Source organism: Condylura cristata, unplaced genomic scaffold (assembly GCF_000260355.1).
Source record: "Condylura cristata isolate star-nosed mole 26May11 unplaced genomic scaffold, ConCri1.0 scaffold00029, whole genome shotgun sequence".
Taxonomy (NCBI): domain Eukaryota; kingdom Metazoa; phylum Chordata; class Mammalia; order Eulipotyphla; family Talpidae; genus Condylura; species Condylura cristata.
In genome coordinates this window covers 26,312,193-26,338,181 of record NW_004567130.1, presented here as the reverse complement: position 1 = coordinate 26,338,181, position 25,989 = coordinate 26,312,193, and the positions used below count along the sequence as shown (strand labels likewise).

The 25,989-nt window shown below is 36.3% G+C and overlaps 1 protein-coding gene across 3 annotated transcripts in view; it reads left to right on the top strand.

The window, feature by feature from the left end:
- The window catches only part of TMEM116 (transmembrane protein 116), an 88,306-nt gene that overhangs the window by 8,997 nt on the left and 53,320 nt on the right, over window positions 1-25,989 (top strand). For 2 of the 3 annotated variants that reach the window (XR_001145921.1, XR_001145920.1), the window contains exons 1-4: window positions 3,936-4,057; window positions 4,527-4,590; window positions 11,361-11,492; window positions 21,309-21,413. Coding sequence is in view for 1 of the 3 variants with exons in the window: in XM_012730995.1 (XP_012586449.1) it covers window positions 4,044-4,057; window positions 4,527-4,590; window positions 11,361-11,492; window positions 21,309-21,413 (315 nt within the window). In the remaining 2 variants the exon portion in view is untranslated. Of the gene's footprint in view, window positions 1-3,935; window positions 4,058-4,526; window positions 4,591-11,360; window positions 11,493-21,308; window positions 21,414-25,989 lie in introns of those variants that run through there. The other variant, XM_012730995.1, reaches the window with a different exon arrangement.

Sequence of the window (25,989 nt, the reverse complement as noted above, 5' to 3'; positions counted from 1 at the left end):
TTCTGTTAGCTAAGATTTTGTTGAGGATTTTTGCATCGGTGTTCATTAGGGAGATTGGTCTGAAGTTTTCTTTTTTTGTGTTTTCTTTGTTAGGAAAAACCTGCAAGTTTTATCAAAGCTGGAGCATAATTTGTTCAGGCCAGGAGTGGCAGATTCATTTAGAATAGTCAGGTGTTCTTGTATAACCTGTATCTTCAGTTTCCTTTTATAATTGTTTATTTATTCTAAATATTGTTCTTTTCAGTAGGAGTAGGAAACATGTTATCCATGAATCATTACAACATGAATTTCAGCTTTGGACATTTCTTCCCTGGTTTTTGTCCCAAATTTCATCTTTCTGGCAATAGCTTTGTTAAATGTAATTCACCTACCATACAATTCATCCTTTTAAAGGGTACAGTGGTTCAGTGGTTTTTACTATATTCATAGCTGTGTAACCAACATTACCATCTAATTTTATAATATTTTTGTCACCCTAAAAGAAACCCTGTGCCTGTTAGCTGTGTTCTCCATCCCCTCTGAAACTACTGTCCTAGTCCTGGGCAACCACTACTCTATTTTCTGTCTCTATAGATTTCCTTATTTCATATGAATGGAAGTATACAATGTATGGGCTTTAGTAACTGACTTCTTTCAGTTGGTGTAATATTTTTGAGGTTTGTCCACATTATAGCTTTTCTTTCCTTTTAATTGTTGAATGTTATTCTACTGTATGGATATACTAGATTTTATTTACCCCATTTCCCATTTGGCTTATTTTTTACTTTTTGTTTTGTTATAAATAAGAATGTGTGGACATTTGTGTTCAGATTTTTATGTTGACACATTTTCATTTATCTTAGTTATATAACTAGTTATAGAACTGGATTTATACTTAGAAGCTGAGTTGAATAATATATGCCTCATCTTTTAAAGGACTGTCAAAGTGACTAAAATGTTTTACATTTCTACCACCAGTATATGAGGATCACTCTTTCTGTACATTTTCTACTTTTTTTTATCATAGCTATTCTGGTAGGCATGAAAAAGTATCTATTGTTATTTAAATTATATTTCCCTATGACTTATGAAGTTGATCATCTTTTCATATGATTATTAGTCATTTGTGTATTTTAGGGGGAAGTATCTACTTAAAATCTTGCTCCATTTTTAAATTGGGTTGTCTTTTTATTGAGTTGTAATTCTTTATACAGTCTATCTAAGTCTCTTTTTAGGTATATGTTTTACAGGTATTTTCTTCCATAATGTGGGTATTCTATTCAGTTTCTAGATGGTATACTTTAATGCTCATAAGTATTTAATTTTGAAGATCAGTTTATATTTTTCATTTGTTGCTTCTGCTTTTATTGTCATCTGAGAAGCATTTGCCCAATAAAAGAGCTCATTTGATGTCACTTTAATTTTAAAATTTAGCTTTCCCTATTTTCCCATTAATTGGTTCTGATTAAAACACTGTGGGTGTTAAGAGGGAGAGCCATGAACTGAGACTAAGTTGGCATTATAACTTGGTACTGTATGATAGCACCTGAGTTAATTTTTTTTTTAAAAAAGATTTATTTATTTATTTATTTGTACAGAACTGGGGTACAGGCCAGGGATGCAGAGGGTGAGAGGATTCACCAGAGACAGAGTGGGGAGCAGAACAGGCAGATCGACGAAGCACACTGCTGAGGGGGGCAGCGGGCGGGTCAGGAGAGGTCTGCCGCGCCCTGTGGTCACCTCCGGAGCAGGCGGGGCTCGAACTCATGCTGAAGTGGCTTAAGCTTCTTAGTGCTGTGCTTTAACCCACTGGGCCACCAGGGAGGGCCCTGAGTTAACTTTTTTAAGTCATCTATGAAATGACCTCTTACTGAAAGGCTTAATTCAGTATTTAAGTTCTTAGAAGTGGGTTTCTTTTTTTACTGTGTATCCAATACAGTGACTTAATCATGGTAGAAGTCTAGCAACTATGTTAACTTAAGTTACATATAATATATTCTCATCCATTACATTAAAGGAGAGCTGGGACATGTTTGAGCTTAGGTGTAAGAGCTAAGTAAAAAAAGAAGAGAAACTGAAAATAAATCTCACCCATTTGGGTTTGAACTAGCCCTTATAGAAAAGGCAGATGGGAAGATTTTATCTCCAAGATACTTTATCAGTGCTGGATGTAGAAGGCAAGAGACTAATTTAAAGAGAAAAATGGAAATAAGCAAATCCCCAAATGTTGGTCAGTGGCATAAAACATTTTAGAAGAGATGCCAAAAGAGAAAAGTTTTCCTCTTATGAGCAACAGACTGATTTAGCCTGGTTGTTCTCTGAACAATTTGAGATTTGTTCTTGACTGAGACAAGTGTCCTTTGTCTAAAAGCATTCTACTATCATTTAGTCAGACTGTCACTAGTCTCCTCACCCTTATTATATAGGTATCTGAAGAGGCCACAAAACTCTCCCTAAAATCTTATAACAGGAATTTCTGATCTAGAAGTTTGCTAGCATTTTATTTATGCATTTAAGCAAAATGATTAGTGCTTGTCTCTGCTTAACAATATCTGGTCTTCAACTTCACTCTGATTTCTTAACCTCATTGGAGGTTTAAATTTCTTAAGCCACACAAATCATCTTAATTTGCTATCTTAAGTGTCTGAAAGTATGATTATATGAAAGATAAATGGCTACATATATGAAATGTTCTTCCTTTTGCTTTTTCCTTCCCTGTCTGTCTAAATTTTGCCAGTTCTTCTGTCTAAATGTTAGTCAGTGTATATTATTTTTGTGTGTAGATCACTTGAGATTTTGGTATTCAGGTAATGTTTCCTACCACACTATATATAGTAGTTCTTGAATCTGTATCTTATTTGTCTTTATATCTTCCATAACATGTTCTATATAAAGCTGGTACATAGACATAAGTATATTCAATGAATTATGTAATTTAATAATATAGTATTTCTGATAGAAATTTTTGATACAGAATATTTAAGATGTTCGTGTTAAATAAATATGACAGATACTAGTCATTCCTTATCTTCACAATTTTTTCTTAGTATATAAAAATGTTGATTGTGTGAATTTGCAATCTCTTTCCCATTAAAGCTTTTGTTATTAAACAGACTTGCTTTCTTCCCCATTGTTCTCTTTGTTCTGTTCTGTTTTTCTCTCTTGCAACTTTTATCTTTTCATATGACCATTCTCTTTACATTTTATTCTTCCTGTTTCTTACGCCTCAAAATTTCTAATGCTTTTTATAACTTTCTCTCCTTGTTACCTGCTCTTTCTGTTTTGATCTTTCTGCTTGGCTTTCTCTTCCACTAGTCACCACCTTCTCTCCTTGCCCTCAAGACACAGGACAGGATTGGGTAGGGAGAAACCCAGCTGGGACAGGGGTGGAGCTACCTGTTCACTGCTTCCGTTTCAGAACCTGGCGGTGGTCTGGACAGCTTAATCAAAACTGGGACTGGACTCCCTATGGCCTTCCTATTGGAGGCTAGTGCTTTGGGGGAAAACTGGGACTTGGTGAGATGACAAACTGCCCTTGTCATCCTTTTTGCTCCCTCTTTCTTCCTTCCTGTTCTATATGTTTTTTACTTACCATGTCTCTGCACTATTTTCCTTTCTATTTTTCTATTGTTTACTATTCTAGTTTTCCTTTTGTCTAGGTCTCTGTCACTTTTCCTGTTATTTATTCTTTCCACACATCTATTCTCTCAGTAGTCTAATTTTCTTGCTTTATCATTTTATGCTTTCCTTTATTGTCTCATTCAACTCTTTTTTATTTGGTTATTTGCTACCCACTTCTGTTTTCCTTTTATTTTATTGTTTCCCAGAGACATAGCAATAGAGAAGGGGAAAAAAGAGCCACCTGTCTTTCCAAGGGTCTGTTTAGTCTTTCTACTTTTCCTCAAACTTGTGGTGTGTTTGGATTAGGCATTAAAGAAGAGCCTGTACCGCAGATAGTTAATAAACAGTGAAATTGGAGTAAGGTTGAATTTTAAATATAAAAGGTTTAATTTTTTTCTCTCTCCTTTTAGTTTTTTTCTGCAATACAGTGGATACAATTTGTTATGACTACTCTCAGGTAAGTTTATTTAATTTCATGTAACATGATTAATCTAGTATAAGCAAAACTGGAATTTTCTACTTCTTTTCCCTGGGGATTGTTTCTCTAACTCTTTAGTTAGAGAAAAATGCTTTCTTTTTTTTCTTTTTTAGCATGTGGATATTTTCTGATTAATAAAATGTAACAGCATTAATGATAATAACAACAAACAACAGATTGAGGGGCAACATCTGAAAATAAAGGACAATTTGGTCAACACGTTTGACTTGCGAAGTCAATAGCAAATGCTCACTTTAGCAGCATATAAAATAAAGCAGGAAACAATGCACAGAAGCCTAGCACAGGTTCCACATCAGGACAACCTCCAAATTCATGAAACTGTTCATTTTTTAAAAATTATTTTATGTTTATTATAAGAAAAATCAGTAGCAAAAATGAAGGAACCGCAGTTGTCCTATTTTAATGATCATCTTTGTATTTCTGTCAGTGTTATAGGTTCAAGTTCCCTTATTGCCTATGCTGTGTTCCAGAATATACAGAAATCTCCAGAGGTAAGCACAATCATTTTGTGTTGGATTTAAGCTTTTAGTGACTTAACCTTTGAAATAAATAACAGAGGTGTCAACTGATTGAATAATTGTGTAAATTACTTGTAAATTTATAATTATGATATGTTAAGCTATTTTAGACAATGTCACTAGGTCTCCCTTTTCATCTAGTTATTTTAATTATAATTTCAAAACCGGAAAGATCGACTGCTAAACATGGATTTTTTTTTTTTTTTATTAAAAAGTTTATTTTTACATCATTTTTCACATTTTTTTTTCATCTCAATTGTAATCCCCATGGGTTTCCCATCACCAAATCACCCCTGTGCCACCACCATAGTCCCGTGCATTTCCCTCCCTTCCCCTCCCCCCGTTTTTGATCCCATTCCCCACTCCATCCCCACAGAATGTCTCTGGTCTATGGTTGTTCATTCTTTTTGTTATTTTCTCGCCTGGTCCATTATACTCCTGCTATGAGTGAAACCATCCGGTATTTTTCTTTCTCTTTCTGGCTTATCTCACTCAGCATGATCTTTTCCAGCTCCATCCAAGTTGCTGCAAAAGACATGTGTTTCTCTTTTTTGGTTGCTGAGTAATATTCCATTGTATATATGTACCACATCTTCCTAATCCAGTCATCTACTTTTGGGCATTTGGGCTGCTTCCATGTTTTTCCAATTGTAAATAAAGCAGCAATAAACATGGGGGTACAAGTATCTTTTTCAATCAGTGTTTTTGTGTCTTTTGGGTAGATACCTAGGAGTGGGATTGCTGGGTCGTAGGGAAGCTCCTAAACATGGATTTTTTTAAGGTATGCATCATTAAACCTAAGAAAACAGTGTTGCTTGAAGCCTATATTTATACTAAACATGGGAAGTGAGTTATCTGATGTATATATTATGATATAATTGCATAGTGAGATTGGGAAATAGTTCAAAGACTTTGCTAAACAAAAGATGTTTGTTTTGCTGTTCTGACCATCTATGCAATTACAATTTAATGGTAAAAACAGCAAAAATACACCTTATGTAAAATTATCCATACCAAGATATCAAATAAAAATTTTTTCCTACTTTGGGGAATATCACATACTGGTATGTTTACTAGCTCAGTAAATATATTTTTTAATTATTTATGTATTATAAGTTTTTTTTGAGGTAACATCGGCTAACAACACTGTCTGTAATTTAGAGGTATAGGTTCACATCCCTTCAGATGCTTGCTACCACACCACGTCCATCATCAAAGCACTCATAATCCTTTACTACAGTCCACTGAGTCCCTTCCCCCCTGAGCTCCCCACCCTCACCTTCTGGTAGTCTCATCACTGAAGATTTTTAAGAGGAATATATAATTGTCTTTAAGAATAAATGTGCAAAATAGGGTGAAATGTAGTTCAGGATATGTATGGGAATATTTAATATAGAGAAAATATATTTGGGTACTTTTAGTCCCACTTTAACAACAAAAACTGGTAATGAACAGTTACTGTCTTCTACCTATGCTTCATGCTTCATATACTTTATCATTGATTTTCATCATGAGCCTGTGTGAAGGATGTTACTAGTCTCATTCACAGATAAGGAAATGGAGGCTCAAACTCACTAAGTAACTGTTTCAAGTTATACAGTAAGTAGCAGAGCATGGAGTTTCAAAAGTCCAGCTCTTACCTTTTTTTCTCTCTTCTGGTTGCTCAACCAATTCCCTCATAGTTTCTTCCTTTGGGATGTTTAACAAACTTCATCCATTAGATACTTGTAGCAACCTCCTCCTCATCCCCAAATTGTGACAACCAAAAATACCTTTGAATATTGGCATATATCTGGGGTGGAGGGTGTATAATTGCTCCTGGTTGAGATGCACTGCTCTCAGGTGACATCTGGCAAGACAGTGACTTTAACAATTTTTAAAGCTGTAGGGTCTGGTTTGACTTAGGATATGACATTTAATTTCTCTGGCTTTAGTTCACACATCTTTCAGTCATCAGGGTATAAAGGACCTTAGCAATTATTTAGTTCAGTGGCCCCATGTATTTTGTTTCCTTGGCCTATGAAAGACGGTATTTCTAGGTTAAAACTGTTAGCAGTGCTCTGTGTTTTCCTTGACTTCTTCATCAAAGAACATTTCTAATAGCAAAAACACATGGAAGGTATACTCTGAAAATGACAAAAATGTTATTAAAAATAATCGTGGTAAATTGGAGAAATCCCTGAAAAATCTATAAGGAAACTGGCTGAGTAGACAATGACTTAGGCAACCAGAAGAGAGAAAAAAGTAGCCCAGGTTAGCCAGTGTTAAAAAAATAGAACTTTGATGATAGGAAGCCCACAGGGATTACAACTGAGATGGAAAAATGCACAAAATGATGTAAAAATAAACTGGTATATTATTTTTAAAAAATCGAACTTGAGGCAGATACACTTCACTGGGCTGGCGAGACTTTATTTCCTTGTAAAGGTCACTTTTGAAATTCTTTGTAACTCTGTTTCACTTAAGCAGAAATACTGAGAAGTAGGATTTTAGAAGAGTATTCATGAATAGTTTTAGGTCTTTCACCTCCCCAGATAGACCTGGACTCAGAACCTCCTGAGATGTCCTTCACCAGTGCTTCCCAGTCTGCTCTTGATCTAAATAAAAGTGTATATATAGATACATGCAAATCAATACGTGTGTGTAGTTTTTAAAAAGAGTTTTTGCTTTCATATTGAGGACCTTGTTCGATTCTTTTTTGTGTCTTTATTATTACCAAGGATTTGTATTGACTGTATTTTCTTTAAAACAGGACTGTGTCACACATTTCTTTGTATTGCCTTAAGCATAGGAGGAGTGAAATTTTTCTTGATTCCGGTAAAGGTACTCAATTAGTTTTTGTATCAATGAACTTTATCTCCTGCTACTGGAACCAATGGTTTTCTATCTATGAGTGAAAACAAACTTCTTTTTTTAAAATTTTTTCTTTTATTTTTTATTTTCTTACATTGTTGTTCACTTTGGTACAATATTTGATTTCACCCCTCAGATGTGGTCCCATCTCCACATCACCTATGAACCATCGCCACAGTCCCTGGAACTCTTGGCTATCCTCTTTTTGAGCCTTCTCATTCCCCTCCCCCTGCTGTATGTCTTGGATCTATAGTCTGTCTGCAAGTTTTGCCTTTTTGTTGACCCTTTGTGCTTTTTCCCCTATATTCCACTTATAAGTGAAACCATCTGTTTCTTTTACTTTTCCTTCCGACTGACTGCATGGAGCATAATCTCTTCTAGCTCTATCATGTTGCTGCAGATGGCACAAGTTTATCTTTTTTGATCACTGAGTGTTCTTACTTTGTGTATATATACCACATCCTTTTTCTTTTTTTAATTTATCTTTTACCTAGTTGTGTATTCCCCATAAAAGTCCCACCACCAGTTCATCAGTGAACCTTCACCCTAGTGCCTTGTGCTCCTTCTCTCCTGCTTTTTAGCCCTTTTCCTCTCCTTCCCTCGCAGAATGTCTCTTATTTATGGTTGCCGGCTAGTTCCCCTCCCCCCCCCCAGTCCCTTATCTGGTTCCCCTATATTCCTCCTATAAGTGAAACCATTCAATATTTTTTATTTCCAATTCTGGCTTATTTTTCTGGTCATGAGCCCTCCCTTCTAGCTCCATCCATGTTGCTATGAATGACATGAGTTTATCTTTTTTGGTTGTTGAATAGTATTCCATATAGACCACATCTTTTTTGATCCAGTCATCTGTTTTGAGGCATTTGGGTTGTTTCCACAGCTTACCTATTATAAATAGTGCTGCAGTAAATATAGGAATGCAGGTTTCCTTTTGAAATAATGTTTTTGTGTGTTTGGGTAGATTACTAGGAGTCTCTGGGTCATATATGGTAGATACATTTTCAGTAGTTTGAGCAGCTTTCCATAGTGGTTGGACCATTTTGCATTCCCAGCAGTAGTGTAGGATGGTTCCTTTTTTCTTCTGACATCATTGTCAGAATTTGTTGTTTACAGCTTTTTGATAGGAGCCATCCTCACAGTGTGAGCTGGCATCTCATTGCAGTTTTGATAATGCATTTCATTGATTATAAGTGATGTTGAGCACTTTTTCATATGCCTGTTGGCCTTTTACATTTCCTTTCTGGAGAAGTGTCTTTCTAGCTCTTCTGCCCATTTTTTGACTGGCTGTTTGCATTTTTTTTTTTTTTTGGATTTATTTATTTATTCATAAAGAACTGGGGTACAGGCCAGAGGTGCAGGGTCGGTGAGAGGATTCACCAGAGACATAGTGGGGAGCAGAACAGGCATATTGACAAAGTACACTGCTAAGGGGAGCAGCAGGCAGAGACTGAGAGGTCTGTTGTGCCATTTGTGAGTCAGCCCCAGGGCAGGCAGGGATCAAACTCCTGCAGAAGTGGCTTTAGCTTCTTAGTGCTGTGCTTTAACCCTTGCGCCACCAGGGGGGCCCAGCAAATCTATATATATATGTTTGATGGCACAAGTGTGCAATATTTTCTTTTATGTATTTACCTAATAACATAATTGCTATAGGATATGTGATAGCCTAGATAATACCAAACTTTTTTCAAATGGTTAGTTCATGTTCCCATTACTTTTTGATATTGTCGTCGTTTAAAATTGTTGGCATAGGTGTATAGTTCTTTTCTTATAATAGTTTTAATTTTCTTGATTACTATTGAAGTCAAGCTTATTTTCATATGTTTGTGGCTATTTGGATTTAACTTTTTCTTATTATCTGTTCATTATTTTCCTGTTGGTTTTTCTTACTGCTTTGTAAGAGGTTTTGTTTGTGCTTACTTTTTTATTTTATTTTATTTATTTATTTTTTAAAGATTTATTTATTCATATAGAACTGGGGTACAGGCCAGAGATGCGGAGGGTGAGAGGCTTCACCAGAGACAGACTGGGGTGCAAAACAGGCAGATCGACGAAGTACACTGCTGAGGGGAGCAGCGGGCGGGGTCAGGAGGGGTCTGCCACGCCATGTGGTCACTCCGGGGCAGGCGGAAATCAAACTCATGCGGAAGTGGCTTAAGCTTCTCAGTGCTGTGCTTTAACCCACTGCGCCACCAGGGAGGGCCTGTTTGTGCTTACTTTTAATATATTAGATACACTTCATGATATATATGGATAGTGGTACTTTGTCAGTTAAATGTGTTGCAGAAATCTCACTTTATGGCTTGTCTTTTCATTTTCTTTATAGTATGTTTTGACAAAGGAACTTTTTGTTTTAATGTGGTTAAATTTTTAAATTGTTTCTTTTAGAGCTCTTCAATTTTGAAAACTTTTCTGAACTAGAATTTGAAGACATTCTCCTAGCTTGTCTATACAAAATCCTTTATAGTAATTTTTGCCTTTTACATTTAAGTCTTTAAACTAGATAGGACTGATCTTTATATATGTAAGGTAGAAATTAGGAGGTCCACCTTCATTTTTATCTATATGGATACTGAATTGTTCTAGCATCATATTTTGAAAAGACTTCTTTCTTCATTGGTCCAATAGCTGCCTCTAGCTTATATCAAAAGTCTATATATACTTGATTTATTTGTATATAGGCTTGGCTTTTTATTGTGTTCCTTTCATCTATTTGTCCACCCGTGTGCCAGTATCCTATCTCTAGTATCCAACTTTATATTAAGTTTCAGTACATGTAAGGCAAGTTCTCCTTTTTCTTCAAAATGTCTTGGTTATCTTGAAATTTTGTATAAAATTTTATATAAATACAGATTTAAAATCAACGTCAAATTCCATAAGAAAATCTGAGATGTAGCTGAGATTTAATTTAATCTATACTACCAATGTATGGAGAAATGACATTTTTATAATATTGAGTCTTACAATACATGAGAATGAGATATACCAAAATTGTTTTTAGAGAAGTGAGGGCAAGGAGGCCAAAAAAAGAAGGACATTAGAAAGCAAGAAAGACACATTTGACCAATGTGTCAGAAATAAACAAGCACTGTTAATACTGATACTTATCCACTCTGACTTCTCTTTGATATGGAAACCTATGTTTCAAGGTGAGTAAGTCTGAGGAGCTAATGTATGTGATATGTGTAATGAATAATGTAATGGTGACAATGATAACACTATATTGTATCATTGAAATTTGCTGAGAGAATAGAACTTAAATGTTCTAACAAAAAAAAGAAGTACAAAAAAAGAAAAAAATGCAAGGTAATGTATAGATTAATTCACTTGATGGAAAAAAATTGCAGTGTTTGTTTCACACATTATGACCTTGTACATATTAAATATCCAACAATTGTACTTGTCAATTATATCTCTTAAAGAAATTAAGCTATAATCATAAAACATAGCTAACTAAACTATATTAAGAAAAGCTCGTTATCGGTTAAGTTCTCAGCCATATCCGTCAATATTCGGTGGATGATCTCATTTCCTATTTTGAGAGGTGCTAGCTGTGCAGCTAGAACCACTTTGCTGGTTGTGGGGTGTCTCCTGCCATCAAAAATTTCTCATCAGCTCATTCCTTCTTTGATTCTGTACCTGAAAAGAGTCTCTGAGGAAGAAGGTTTAATACTGATTTGCTTATGAATACTCCTATTGCAGGACACTTGGGATAGTTGTAATTATAGATTCTTTCCTACCTGGAATATTTCTTTACATTCTCAGAGTAAACAAATGGCAGAGGTTCCAGAAAAACTATGCCCAGTTTTCTACTAGGAAAGTTAAGCAGAACAATTGGTTGTACCTTTTCCTGGCTATATCCATATAAAACAAAGCTTTTGTTGCTTTGACAGATAAAGCCACTCTTTTATCTGAGTTTCTCTGACCTCTTCCTGGGAATATGCTGGCTCACTGAGGCACTTCTCAATGGAACTTCCCCAGTCAATAAGGACATTGTCTGCTATAACCTGCAAGCAGTTGGACAGGTGAGTGCTACTAAATGATGATGTATCTCGCAAGAAATGTACAATTTAGATCAAAAGTGGAAACAAAAACAGTTCATTGGGGAAGTTGATCCCTTTTGCTTATTTTTATGCCTTGAAACAATGACTTTTCAATTTCCATATTTAAAAACATTATTATAGAAAATTTGGAAAATTCAGAGAAGCAAAATGTTAAGTAATTAAGATAGAATCACTTTAATGTTTTATATATATATTATACATCTTTCCAGGTATTTTCTAAACAAATACAGTAAGTCACTAATACTTTTTAAATTTTTTTAAATACTTCAACAAATTACAATAATTTTTCTCTGATAATTTTTCATCTAATGATATATTTTTCTATAACATCTTTTAGGGTTATTGCTTTCTAAAATTATAGTAATATAATAAATATTGACTTTTGGAAATACTACAGAGTATCATACATGGATTATATATCTTTCATGAATATTAAAACCAGATTATCCCACATAGTAGCATTACTGTATAGTGTTTCTCCTGTCCTTCTGAGACCAATAGTGTGAAAATAATAGATAATAGGTAAAATACAGTCTAGATGGTTTGTTGCTAGATGGTTCCCCAGGGATTTGTTAATATGGGGAAAATTCTTGCATTTTAGTAGGAAAATATAATAACATATAATTGGAGGTATGATTCCTTATACAAATATGCTACTTATCTCATATATGTTTAAATGTATTGGAGACATACTTTATTCATAAAGTGTTTATTCATAAAGAATGAATAATATATTATTTTGTATTGCAATTATATTTATATAATTTATAATTTATATTATAGGTTATAAAATATTGTTAATTTATATCATAAATATATTATTGTTATAATTTATATTATAGTTATAATATAGCCTCATGAATTAAACACAAAGTTATATTGTTCTCTCAGGTAAGGACATAATATTATAGTCTTGGAAGTAATAAGACCATAGACTGTAGGTTCTTTTCTAATTCTCTGGAGAAGACTAATGTTGTTTAATAAGAAATCAATGTAATTAGGTTTAGAATGTGAATTTTGTCTCAGTATTTTTAGGCAATGGTTGACTCTCAGCCTGTTTTTCTAAACTTTATCTGCTGGTTTGGGATTGATATGTCCAAGCATGGTTCAATGATTAGACTGTGACTTGTATGAATTCATACCCAGAATTAAGAGTACCCCCTTCTCTGGCTCTTTTACTTCTGGGTTTTCCCTCACTCCATACTTTCCTCCCTCAGGGAAACTCTTCTCTAGTTTCTGAAGCCAAAAAGATGGCTTTCACTTGAGTTATAGGCGCCTTTATGGAGCAGTATTATGAGTACTAATGCTAAGCTGTGAGCCACAGAAGGAACAAAAGTTTCAGAAATTTACTTCTCCATGTTTGTCTCCCTCCCATAATCTACCTACTTTTGTTCATTTTCCAAAATCCTGAAGTAGTTGATTTTTATATTTTTCTCAGCATTTTTACCATGCTCCAGTGGTGCAGTTGGTTAGCAGGCAATACTTACACACAACATTTTTATTTTTTATTTTTTATATATAGAGGCTTGAATATACTAGGTTTTTTATGTATGAAGTTAAAAGTCAGTTATTTTTTGTGATAAAATATATATAACAGAATTTTGTTTTAATCATTAAATTGTCTTTAAAAAATACATAACATAAAATTTACTACCTTAACTTTTCTTAAATATATTTATAGTTCTGTGGCATTAAGTACATTCATATTGTTGTTCAGTTATCACCTCTCTCCTCCAAGAATTGTCTACGGATTCTACACTACAGTGCGAGAAAATGTTATCATCCCAAACTAAAAGTCTGAACCTTTAAATATTAACTCTTCATTCATTTTGTAACCACTGATAAGCACTACTGTATTACTGTCTATAAATTTGATTACTGTACTTCACATCAGTAGAATCATGTAATATTTGTCCCTTTGTTTTTACTTTATTTTGCTTAGCTTAAGACCATCAAGGCTCATCATGTTGTAACTATAACTTAATTATATAACTGTTTGTAATTGTTAACTGTTAACATTATTCAAATATAAAGCTGGAAAATTGTCCATCACATCTTTCAGTTGTATTTCGGGTTCCTTGAATTGGGCTGTTGTAATAATGCTGCTGTGAGTATGGATGTACAAATAGAGCAGGTCCCTAAGTATGTTATTTCATTCTAAGTTGTCTTATAACATTGGTCAACATTGAATGAGAGAATATTATTTGTGGACCTAATTTCGTCATTTGACCTTAATGTTGCAGTTTTCAAAAACCTATTGCCAACATTAAGTGAGGATCTATGGTTCTGTTTGAGTCCCTGCTCTGTTCTTTTTGTTATATATGTAGTAGTGAAATCTCTGGATCAAGTGATGATTCCATTTTTTTTTTTAAGATTTGTTTATTTGTTCATACAGAACTGGGGTACAGACCAGAAGTGCAGGGGCGGTGAGAGAATTCACCAGAGACAGAGTGGGGAGACTGATGAACAGGGAGACTGACGAAGCACACTGCTGGCTGAGGGGAGCAGCAGGCAGGTCAGGAGAGGTCTGCCGCGCCATGCCATGTGGGTCAATCACCTCTGGGGCAGGCGGGTATCAAACTCATGAGGAAATGGCTTTAACTGCTTAATGCTGTGTTTTAACCTGCTGCGCCACCAAGGAGGGCCCCAGATTTTATTTTTTGAAGAACCACCATATTGCTTTCCATAGCAACCACATTATTTTGTACTTCCATTGTACAATGGTTCTAGTTGTTTTGGTCTTTGGTAATAGCCAGTGTAATAGTTTTAAAGTGGTATCTCATTGTGGTTTTGATTTGCCTTTCCCTAATGGTCAGTGATGTTGAATATTTTTTCAGTTGTTTATTGTCCATTTGTCATATTTGGAGAAGTGTCTGTTCAGGTCCTTTGCTAATTTTAAAATTGGGTTTTGGTTTTTGTTGACGTGTAAGAGTTCTTTATAGATTCTGAATAATTTCCCCTTGTCAGATATATATGTTTTGAAAATATTTTATCCCATCCTCCCATTGCCTGTTTACTCTGCTAAATGTGTCCTTTGATGCACAGAAATGTTTAGTTGATTTTTTTTAAGATTTATTTATTTATTCATACAAGAACTAGAGTACAGGCCAGACATGTGGGAAGTGAGAAGATTCACCAGAGACAGAGTAGGGAGCAGAACAGGTAGATCCACTGAAATGCACTGCTGAGGGGGCGAGACAGGAGAGGTCTGCCACTCCATGTGGGTCACCTCCCTGGCGGGGGATGGAACTCGTGCTGCAGTGGCCTTGGAGAGCTTCATAGTGTTGCACTTTAACCCAGTGCACCACCAGCGAGGGTCCAGAATGTCAGTTTTGATGTAGCCCAACTTACCTATTATTTCGTTTGTTATCCTCTTTTTATATGTATTGTCGCCAAGTCCAATCTTCTGAGCTTTTCTTTTATGTTTGTTTTTTTTTTTTAGACCTTGTGCTTGTTTGGGGAAGTTAACTGATCCCTGCAGACTGATCACATACAATGAATTCTGAGGTTATTCATTGTATCCTCAGAATGAGGTTAGCTTAGCTAAAGTTATGACAGCTTATTTGCCATGCAGACTTATTCTTTGGTGACGTGACTATCTTTTGTCATTTTAAAATTGTGTCATTTATTTTCTTATTGTTGAACTATAAGAATTTTTTATATATTCAGGATACAAGCCCTTTATCAGAACTAAGATTTTTCTCCCTTTATCAGAACTGTGTTTTTTCATTTTATTCCCTTAACAGCTTCCTTTGAACACCAGAGGCTTTCATTTTGATTAAGTTCAATTATCAACTTATTCTTTCATTGGGCTTTTAGTTATCTTTTGTCTAACCCCAAATCACAGATTTTCTCCAGTTTTCTTTTAGGAGCTTTATAATTTTAGGGGTTACATTTGCATCTTGGCTTACCTTTAGTTAATATTTGTATATTGTATCATATACAAATGGGTCCAAATTTATTTTTTATTATTTGCATATATTATTCTAGCACTGGGTATTGAAAAGACTTTCCTTTTGCGATATATTGACTTATACTATTGTCAAAAAACCAGTTATGTATGTATGTGGTCTTTTTTTTTTTTTTTTAAAAGATTTACTTTATTTATTTATGCATACAAGAACTGGGATCTAGGCCAGAAGTGTGGAGGATGAGAGGATTCACCAGAGACGAGAGGGGAGTAGAACAGGTGGATCTACTGAAATACATTGCTAAGGGGAGCAGTGGGTAAGACAGGAGAGGTCTGCTGCTCCTTTTGGGTAAGCTTCCTGGTCAGCATCATGATAACTTGATAGTGCTGAGACTTTAAACCCTGTGCCACCAGGGAGGCCCTGTGTGTATGTGTTTTTGACCTAAAAAATATAATAGTCATTAATTTTTACTAACAAATGAGCTTATTTGTGAATAGTAATGAAATTGCAAGTCAGAAAAATACATTATAGGAAAATGCTGTTGCAAATCCAGTAATTAGAGGGGGGTCATATTATTTTATAAGATAGAGGACGTTTGAAGAAGTTTTGGACAAAAAGTCCATCGTTAAACGCAACACAATGCAAGTGACAGAAAGGATAAACATCTGGGACTACATCAAGTTAAAGAGCTTCTGTACAGCAAAAGAGACATTACAGAAAACAGACAGATGTCCTAATGATTGGGGAAAAATTTTCTCATACAATACTAACAATAAAGGATTGATCACAAAGAATTGATGAAACTCAACAAAAATAAAGTGAACAACCCCATCAAAAAATGGGCAGAAGAGCTAAAAAGACACTTTTTCAAAGAGGAATTGCAGATGGCCAACAAGCATATGAAAAAATGTTCAGCATCAGTTGTAATAAGGGAGATGCAAATTAAAACCACAATGAGATACCACCTCACCCCAGTGAGAATGACACATCTTCAAACAACTAACAACAACAAATGTTGGCGAGGATGTGGAGAAAAAGGAACTCTCCTGCACTGCTGGTGGGGATGTAAACTAGTACAACCACTATACAAAGCTATTTGGAGGTTTCTCAAACTGTTCAAACTGGAGCTTCTATATGAGCCAGCAATCCCACTCCTACGTCTTCACCCAACAGACGCAAAAAGACACCTGTACTCCCTTGTTTATCGCTGCTTTATTTTTATAGGAAAGATGAAATCAACCCAAATGCCCAAAAGTAGATGACTGGATTAAAAAGATGTGGTACATATAAACAATGAAATATTACTCAGCAATCAAAAAGACAAATTCGTGCCTTTTGCAGCAACATGGATGGAGCTGGAAGGGATGATTCTTAGTGAAGTAAGCCAGAAAGAAAAAGAAAAATAGCAGATGGTTTCACTCATAGCAGGAGCATAAAGGACTGGTGCCGGGGGCGGGCAGGGGAGTAATAATAATAATAATAATAATGAACAACTTTATACCAGAGATATTTTATGGGGGTGGAGTGGGAAATGGGATCAGAAATGGTGGGGGGAAAATGCATGAGACTATGGTGATGGCACATGGGTGAATTGGTGGGGGGAAGTCCACCGGGGATTATAAGTGAGAAGGCAAAAGGCACAAAATGATATAAAAATGAACTATTATTTAAAAAATAGTAATAAAAAATAACAAAGTACAGTATTGAAAGGGAGAGTTCAGAGTGACAGTGATGATCTCTCACTGACTGAAATGTTAGGAATGGAAAAAGTCGAAGGTTACTCTTTTTGTTGATTTCTGTAACTGGTGATTCTTCCTATTAATATCTGTAGAATCTATAGTATCTGAATGAGTGGTAGTGTGAGAGTTCCTCCTCGGGCCTCCTGACTTTTATTTAAATGAAATTTCTTTTATTCATTTCCCCCTTTTGCTTAAGATCTTTCTCTAAAAGCATTGCTGACCAAGAATAAGGTTTTTAATTTCAGTGACTTTTGTCTTGCACTACCAGGAGAAACTATGCCTAATTATTGGTGTTGTATCTAACATCAGAGGGAATGTGTCCAGATTGGAAACCTATTGAGGCCACATCTGAGCAAAAAGTAGGGGTAAGAGGGACAGCTTTTAGGTACTTCCCATGTAAATTGCATATCTTCTCGAGGTTGTAGACATCGGAGATATCTTTGAGTGTTGTGCTAATATTTTAATGAGTACATTGTAGATTATAGATCAGTGAATATAGAAAATTTAATAGACTGCATTTGGAAGACATCGTAGGGATAAATATATAGTAGTCGCTGATAAGCTCTTTGCAAAAATAGCAAAACTTCAAAGATGTAGTAAAACATTATTGCTATTTAAAAGAACTGTTTGGAACCAAATGTTATCTAGTAAACACAACCTGAAAGGTTGTGAATTCAAAGAGCATCAACTTGGATAAGAATTCAGTCAGTTAATCTAAATAAAAGAAAGGTTTTTGTGAGTACTAAACCTTCTAACCCTTCAAGAAGCAAGTGAAAAGATTAATTATAGGATTATAATGAGGCTGTTTCCAAAAGGCCATAATGAAAGCAAGGTTTCCTTTTCACAAGGGATTGAGAAATAAGGACAAGGACATTGTCTTTTATGAAAACAGTGAGAAATGATATCCAGGCCTTGTGTCTTGGGATATCCTAGAAAAGCCATCTTAGCAGATACCTACTTCAGTTTTCAGACTTCCAGATGGTATGCTTGTCTAGTTAAAGTTTAATTCATTTTAGATGTGACTTGCAAATCTGAGAGTTTGTTTTCTACAGTTGGATGGCACAGGGTTGGTTAGTAGTACCTAACATTGCCATTCCTGTGATATTGAAGAGAGTCTGTGGAGATGCCTTTTCCAATAGATGAAATCTACAGGTGCAATATATAATGTTCAAGGCATTAATCTCCCATGGTTGTTCTACCAAGACATGGTTATTTTTAATAGAAGCCAGTTAGATTTCTACAACATTGAAGTGGATCTGCTTTTGTTAACTGAATCAAAAGAAACAGGGCCAAGTGCATTGTACATCATATGATCAAAAGTTGATTTTATGAGTTATAAGAAGCATGAATCTGAGAATTCAGAAGGATCAACAGGAAAACTTTTGGCCAAAGCATTTTAGAGGGTTTCTATAGGTTTTGTCACTTTAGTCTCAGTAGTGCCGTTAGTGCTTTTGACTATCCCTGAACATGGTAAGTGAGCACAATGACAGTGCCGCAGAAGTGGCCAAACAGTGTAGATTAGTTGAAGCACCTAGCTAGTAAAATGGGTTTCTCAATAACTGTGAAGCTTGAGAGGGTTTACCAGGTAGGGATCACCTTTTCTTTTTTAAAGATTTATTTATTTATGCATACAGAACTGGGATGCAGGCCAGAGATGTAGGGGCGGTGAGAGGATTCATCAGAGACAGAGTGGGGAGCAGAACAGGCAGATTGACAAAGTACACTGCTGAGGGGAGCAGCGGGCCAGACAGTAGAGGTCTACGCCATGTGGATCACCTCCGGGCTGGGGATTGAACTTTCATAGAATTGGCTTCAGCTCTCTTGCAGTGCTGCATTTTAACCTATTGTGACACAGGGAGGGCCAGGAATCACCTTTTCTAATAAAATTTTAGCCACAATAGAAGCAGTACCTGTCTTCGGGTTAAAAAATATACAAACCATGACTAAATCATATTGAGAACTAAGATTTCACTGGGGCCCCTCTCTGTGATCTAACAGGCTGAAAAAAAGTTCAGAGTCACTACATTAAGAGTCAGAACTGGCTAAACTTGTTCTGTGAAGAAGTCATGCAGAAAATTTCATATGCCTCTGAGGAAATGATATCAACAACCTATTGACGTCTGTTGCTGACCATACGACAATTATAGGAAGATCGAGATAATGAGTACTCAACCAAGAATCTTGTAAGCAGAGTTAGGATAATGTTTAACTACTCTGATGTCTACCTTCCCTCAATGTAGAGACAATAGTCTCTAACTTAGAAAAGCTGGGAACGTTTGACACTTCAAAACCTGTGCATGAAAACCAGAAATCTTTCTCAAAAATTGATGTTTTGATTACTGTACTTTTGACATAAAAAAACAACTATTGCCATCTTTCCTAAATTTCTATTTCAAACTTGTGACTGGCAGAGTAGTTCTCTCAGTTAAACCTGTCAGACATCGTGGGTTTAGTACCCTCACTTTGATTGTTGATAAATTCTATCACTAATCACTGGGATCATTATTTCAGCCTACGGAATTTTTAGACAGAAGACATGGATGCTATATAAAATCCATTTACCACACTCTAAATGGTACATTTAGTACCACTAGTATCCTAGTGCAATGGAAATGGGTTTTCTATTTTGAACAGGCTGGACAAGTGAAGTAGATATTTTTTGTGGCCTTATTAATATTTTCCCCGCCAATATTGGTTCTTGAAGATTGTTTTGTCCGCAGGACAGTGGCTTACTGTATGTATGGTGGTAAGTAATAGGAATCTTAGAATTTCTGCTAAGCCTGGATTATTATTTGGCAAACCAGAGTTGTTTACTATTGAGTTAATAGTTGTTTGATTTTCAATATTGTTTTTCCTTTACTGGACATATTTGTTGAGCATCTTTAACCAATTTCTCCAAGTTATCATCTAGGGAAACATCCTTTTGGACCATGAGAGGAGGTTGTCTATGGCTTCACTTAGCTTCTAGGGAATAAAGTTTAGATGTTCAGAGGTCTTAATAATAGTCAAGGCACTTGGCAAGAATATGACATCTAATAGAATTTTCACCTAAAGCCATTGTCACATAAAGTCAATAAATTAAGATTTTTTTAAATGCATACAATCACTGGGTGTAGGCCACGGTGCAGTGGGTGAGAGGATTTACCAGAGACAGAGCGGGGAGACAGATAGCATCTATCTGCTAAACATTTGGTACTGGGCCTCTCTGGTAGCACAAGGCGCTAAGTCTCAGCACTATGAAGTGATCCCCAGCCACTGCAGCACAATTTCAATCCCAGGGCTGGAAGGTAACCCACATGGTGCAGACCTCTCCTGTCTTGCCTGCTGCTCCCTCAGCAGTGTATTTCAGTAGATCTGCCCCCGCTCTGTCTCATTAACCTCAATGGGTCTCCCACACCAAGGAGCATTGTTGACATGAAAATCAACAGCACAGAATTTTGTGAGCCATTGTTAGCACTGACTTTCTTGTAGAACTTTGTAACCGTAAACTTTATACAACTTTCACAAGCTTGATGTGCATTTTTTGTCTTTATGGAAATAAAACAGTAAAATAGTGAAAATGCAGTTTAGTCTTTCATCTTCAACTTGTAAAACTTCCAAAATTCAACCAAATGACTCCCATGACATAGGTGAAAATTACTCTAATACTTCCAAAAATGAGTTAGTGCATCTGTTGCAAACACATCATGACTTTTCTGACAAACCCAGAGTTCCAAAGGAATTATGCCAAATGAGTGTATAATAGGAAGAAATACATGCATGTTCAATTTTGAGTGACAGCTTAACAATATTTAGTCTGCTAAGCTTCGAACAGGGTATATTTTGGTCATTAGCTTAAAGTCTTAAATATTTTTCTGCAATATTTTGTACTTTTCAGTGAATAAGCTGTTTGATAGGAAGTGGATAATGCTGCAGTTTCTGAGAATATTGAAAAGGATAAAATAAGCAAACTGCATGTTTTAAGTAGGCTTTGATAGAATTCTTGATTTGATCCAGTTTTTCATGGTATAGATAGTCCATGGTAAGCTACTAATCGACCAGTTGGTAGGATTCTTATTGTAGGAAAAAAATATGGAATAAGTGGAAGGATGGAGAATTAAAATGATTTGTTTTGATTTTTTACATAGATATTCTACATATCCTCATTTTTCTACACTGTCAATTACATCTGGTATCTGTACAAAGAACTGAGACTAAAACACAACCAGAGTGGACAGAACACATCTCCCCAGGTAAGTTTTATTCAGAACTGATAGTTAAGAACAGTAGGCCAGTAGCTGACATCATTTTGAATGATGGAAAACTAAAGACTTCTGCTAAGAGCAGGAACAAAACAAGGATACCCGCTCTTACCATTACTATTTGACATAGTACTAGAAGGTTCCAGACAGAATAATTAGGCAAGAAAGTAAGAGGTATTTAAATTAGAAAAGGTAAAAACTGTCACTATTTACAGATGGCATATTAAACAGAAAATCCTAAAGACTTACCAAAAATGTTAGGAAAAAATAAACAAATCCAGTAAAGTTACAGGTTATATAATAAATATACAAAAATGTTACATTTCTAACTGTCTGCAGAGGTGTTGTAATATTTGGGAGAGAGGCAAGGTGGAGGTATATCCTTATTGTTTCCTTTATTTTGCTGAGAAACCCAGGAGAGTCCCAAGCCTGCCTCCAAATCACTAGAGGTAGGGAAAGTAAAGATAAAACTGGCTGGACTCTGACCCAAAGTTGGGCTGGAATGGACACTCACAAAAAAGGGAGAGGCCTCCGAAACGTGGCCTCGGGGATATAAATCGAGCAGGGATGAGAGGTTTTTAGCAGTTTGAAAAAGTATAGGAGAGAAACACAAATTTGTTAGAAGCTTTAGAGCACCCCTTTAAAAACAATTTTAAAAAATTATATATATATTTTAAACACTTTTTTTTTTTTTTAAGATTTATTTATTTGTTCATACAGAACTGGGGTACAGACCAGAGATGCAGAGGGTGAGAGGATTCACCAGAGACAGAGTGAGGAGCAGAACAGGCAGATCGACAAGTCCCCTGCTGAGGGGAGCAGCGGGCGGGTCAGGAGAGGTCTGGCTCGCCATGTGGTCACCTCCGGGGCAGGCGGGAATTGAACTCATGCGGAAGTGGCTTTAGCTTCTCAGTGCTGTGCTTTAACCCGCTGCGCCACCAGGGAGGGCCAAAATTATATATTTTTTTACATTGTTGTTCATTCTCCTTTCAGGTATATAATCCCTATAAAATTACCACCACTAAAACACCCATGAACCATCACTATAATCCCTTGTGCTTTTCCTCCCATTTTGATCCTTCTCCCTTTTCCTCCTCAGGTGAAGGTCACCGATTTATTGTTTGCCTGCTTGTTTTGTCTTTATTTTTTTTCCTGATCTCTTATTTGGTTTCCCTATGTTCCTCTTATATGTGAAACTATCCAATTTTTTTTTTTCTCTTTCCTTCTGACTTATTTCACTGAGTATAATCCTTTCCAGCTCCATTTAGGTTGCTGCAAATGGTATTATTACAGGGCAGGGAGAGAGGGGCACCACTGAACCCCCAAACCTGCCTGCTCTAAATAGGTTCTGCCACCTGCCACATCAAGACAAAACATATAAGACTTTAATGAAAAGGAACTTTAATACAGTGAGTATACAATACAGAAGACAAAGAATATAATTTCTAAATCAAACACCTGAAGTTACCCATCCCCTTGTGGGCAAAAGTCAACCCAAAAGGAATTGATCCAAAGCAAGGCTGAAAACCCGCCAAGAGACTAAAGTACCTTCTGGCCAGGACCCATAGAAAAGGGTCAGAAATAGCCAGACAAGTCTGGGAGGAAAAGAGCAAAATCAAAATCAATAGAAACACTACCCTAGTCAACCTCCCCACGGGTCTCTCATCCACATCACTTTCAACCAGTCCAGGACCAAGAAATAAACACGGTTTCTTCATCACATGCTTGCTGCTCCATGTGGCTTCCTTAGGTTTCCTTCTGGCTCGCTATCCTGCTGCCTCCTTCTTCAGATTCCTTCTCTTCTCTCTTTTTCTCTGCTCAGCTCCACCCTTCTTCAGGGTGGGACAGGGAACCTGGAACTTCCCCTTTTCCTAGGGACCACCCTGTTACAATCCCCCCTTTTGATGAAAGCCTTGGTGGGCTTTCACCATATCTGTGGTGACACAGATTTTAGGGTACAGTCTTAAAAGATAGTCTTAAGGTTTCAGCATATGCAGAAGGCAATGTGGGTGAGACCCATGAGGCAGTGTATCTGTTGATTTTGACTTTGCTCTTTTCCTACCAGACTTGTCTGGCCATTTCTGACCCATCTCTACGGGTCCTGGCCAGAAGGTGCTTTAGTTTCTTGGTGGGCTTTCAGACCTTGCTTTGGACCAATCCCTTTTGGGTTGACTTTTGCCCACGACGGGATGGGTCACTTCAGTGTTTGATTTAGAAATTATATTGTCTTCTGTATTGTATACTCACTGTATTAAAGTTCCTTTTCATTAAAGTCTTATATGTTTTGTCTTGATGTGGCGGGTGGCAGAACCTATTTAGAGGTTTGGGAGTTCAGGGGTGCCCCTCTCTCCCTGCCCTGTAACAGTATGCGTTTATCTTTTTTGTTTACTGAATAGTATTCTGTGTGTATAGAGAACACATTTTTTGATCCAGTCATCTGTTTTGGGTTGTTTCCATATCTTAGCTGTTGTCAATAGCGCTGCAGTAAACATAGGAATACAGATTTCCTTTTAAATTAATGTTTTCATGACCTTTGAGTAGATTCCTCGGAATGGAATTGCTGAGTCAAATGGTAGACACATTTTTGGTAGTTTGAGGTCTCCCAAACAGCTTTCCATAGTGGTTGGACCAGTTTGCATTCCCACCAGCAGTGTAAGAAAGTTTCTCTTTTTCCACATCCTCACCAGTATTTGTTGTTGCCAGTTTTTTTTTGATAGGGCCATCCTCACTGTGTGGGGTGACATCTCACTGTGGTTTTGATTTGTGTTACTTACCCTGATCATAAGTAATGTTGAGCATTTGCTGCTATGCTGTTGGCTGTTTACATTTCTTCTTTGGAGAAGCGTCTTAGCGCTTGTGCCCATTTTTTGACCAGATTGTTTGCTTTGTTTTTGTTGAGTCAGTTGTGCTCTTTGTAGATCTTTGAAATCAGTCTTTTATTAGTTGTATGGAGTGTAAAATATTTTCTCCCAAGCAGTAGGGCATCTCTTTGTTTTGGTTATTATCTCCTTTGCTGTATAGAAGTTTGGTGTAACCCCGGCTGTTTTATCTTTTCCTTCATTTTCTTTGATTAATGGGTATCCTTTCACATATTTGTCTACATGTCAGTAGAATCCCAGAGCTTCAAAATGATGCAGTTAGTTTACTTTACTTCCTCCAAATGGATGAATACCTAAAAAGTTCAGCCACCTTACAGTTGGTTGACTTCATTTGCAAGCCAAAAGACTAACTGGAGTTTTTTCAGAGAAATTATTCAACCATGTAATTCACCCCCTAAAGAAATTGCCATGATATCAAAAACCAAGGATTGAGACAACATGGTAGGATATTTTTCTGAAACTTGGACTGTTGGCAGCAGAACTAATCAATCTTTGAAGGAATAGGAAGAGATAGACATAAGATTAGCTCTCATACTCTACTGTGTTCTATGCCTGAAAATGCACATGCCATTCTTCTCTTTATCACCGATACTATGACAAACTCTAGTCCAGAATTTTAACCCCACTATTACTCTGTCTTTATAGGTTTATACCAGGAGCTTCAACGCTTATTTTAGTCCTCTTTTAAAAGTACTCTCACAAGACTTCTGTCCTAAACTATTATCACTAAACTTTTTAACAGATTCATTGATAACTACATAAGAATAAAAATTAAGCATAGGAAACCTCTGATGGATAGAGGAAAGACTAAAAAAAGAAGGGATGTGAATAGGTCACCAAATACTAATTTTACTTATTTCCCATTTTAGCTAAAGAAAATGTCACCAGACAGGGGAGAGGGCCCATGACCCCTCAGCCTAATCCCAACGTCTCCTGCCATACAAGTGGATAAGCTGGGAGCATACCAGCCACTGTCCACTGTTCTGCCCACTGGGAGCCAGAGGAATGAATCTAGGGGTCCGACTCCCAGGTCAGGAAAGGGCTCTGGAGACTCTCCAGTGAAGACTGAAAATAGGACTCTATAGATACCAGTGAGGGCAGACAAGAAGTCCAGCATTCATTGATTAGCAAAAGAGCAAGGAAAGAAAACTCCAAGGAAACTTCGCTGGACATGAGAGAGACTTGCATATTACTGGGGCTAAGTGTTTAAGTTTTAGGAATGACGTTTAAAAACCAAGGAATTAAACCTTGTCATCTGGGAAAATAAGGAGAGAGGGTTTGGCTAAAGTCTACTTACTGTTGCTAGTTGTGGACACCAGTCAGTTGCAGCTTTTTAGTAGTGTAGGGCTCATGACCATTTCTTTGAAGGAGAATATCTCATGGAGGCATTTTCCCTGCAGCTCCAGGTGGAACAGCTTTAGTCTCAAGGTCTGTGACTCCCTTTTCTTTGGGATTTTTAACTCCCTTTTTCTCATAGCTATGTTAATAAACTGTGGAAAGAAAACTCAGGTTTTCTCAGGCTGGGGGAAAGTAGTAAAAAGACAATATGACAACAAAATTTATGGCACTAGGTGTTCTAGCCTAACATCATCAATTTTTTTTTTATTAAAAAGTTTATTTTTACATCATTTTTCACATTTTTTTTTTCATCTCAATTGTAATCCCCACGGGTTTCCCATCACCAAATC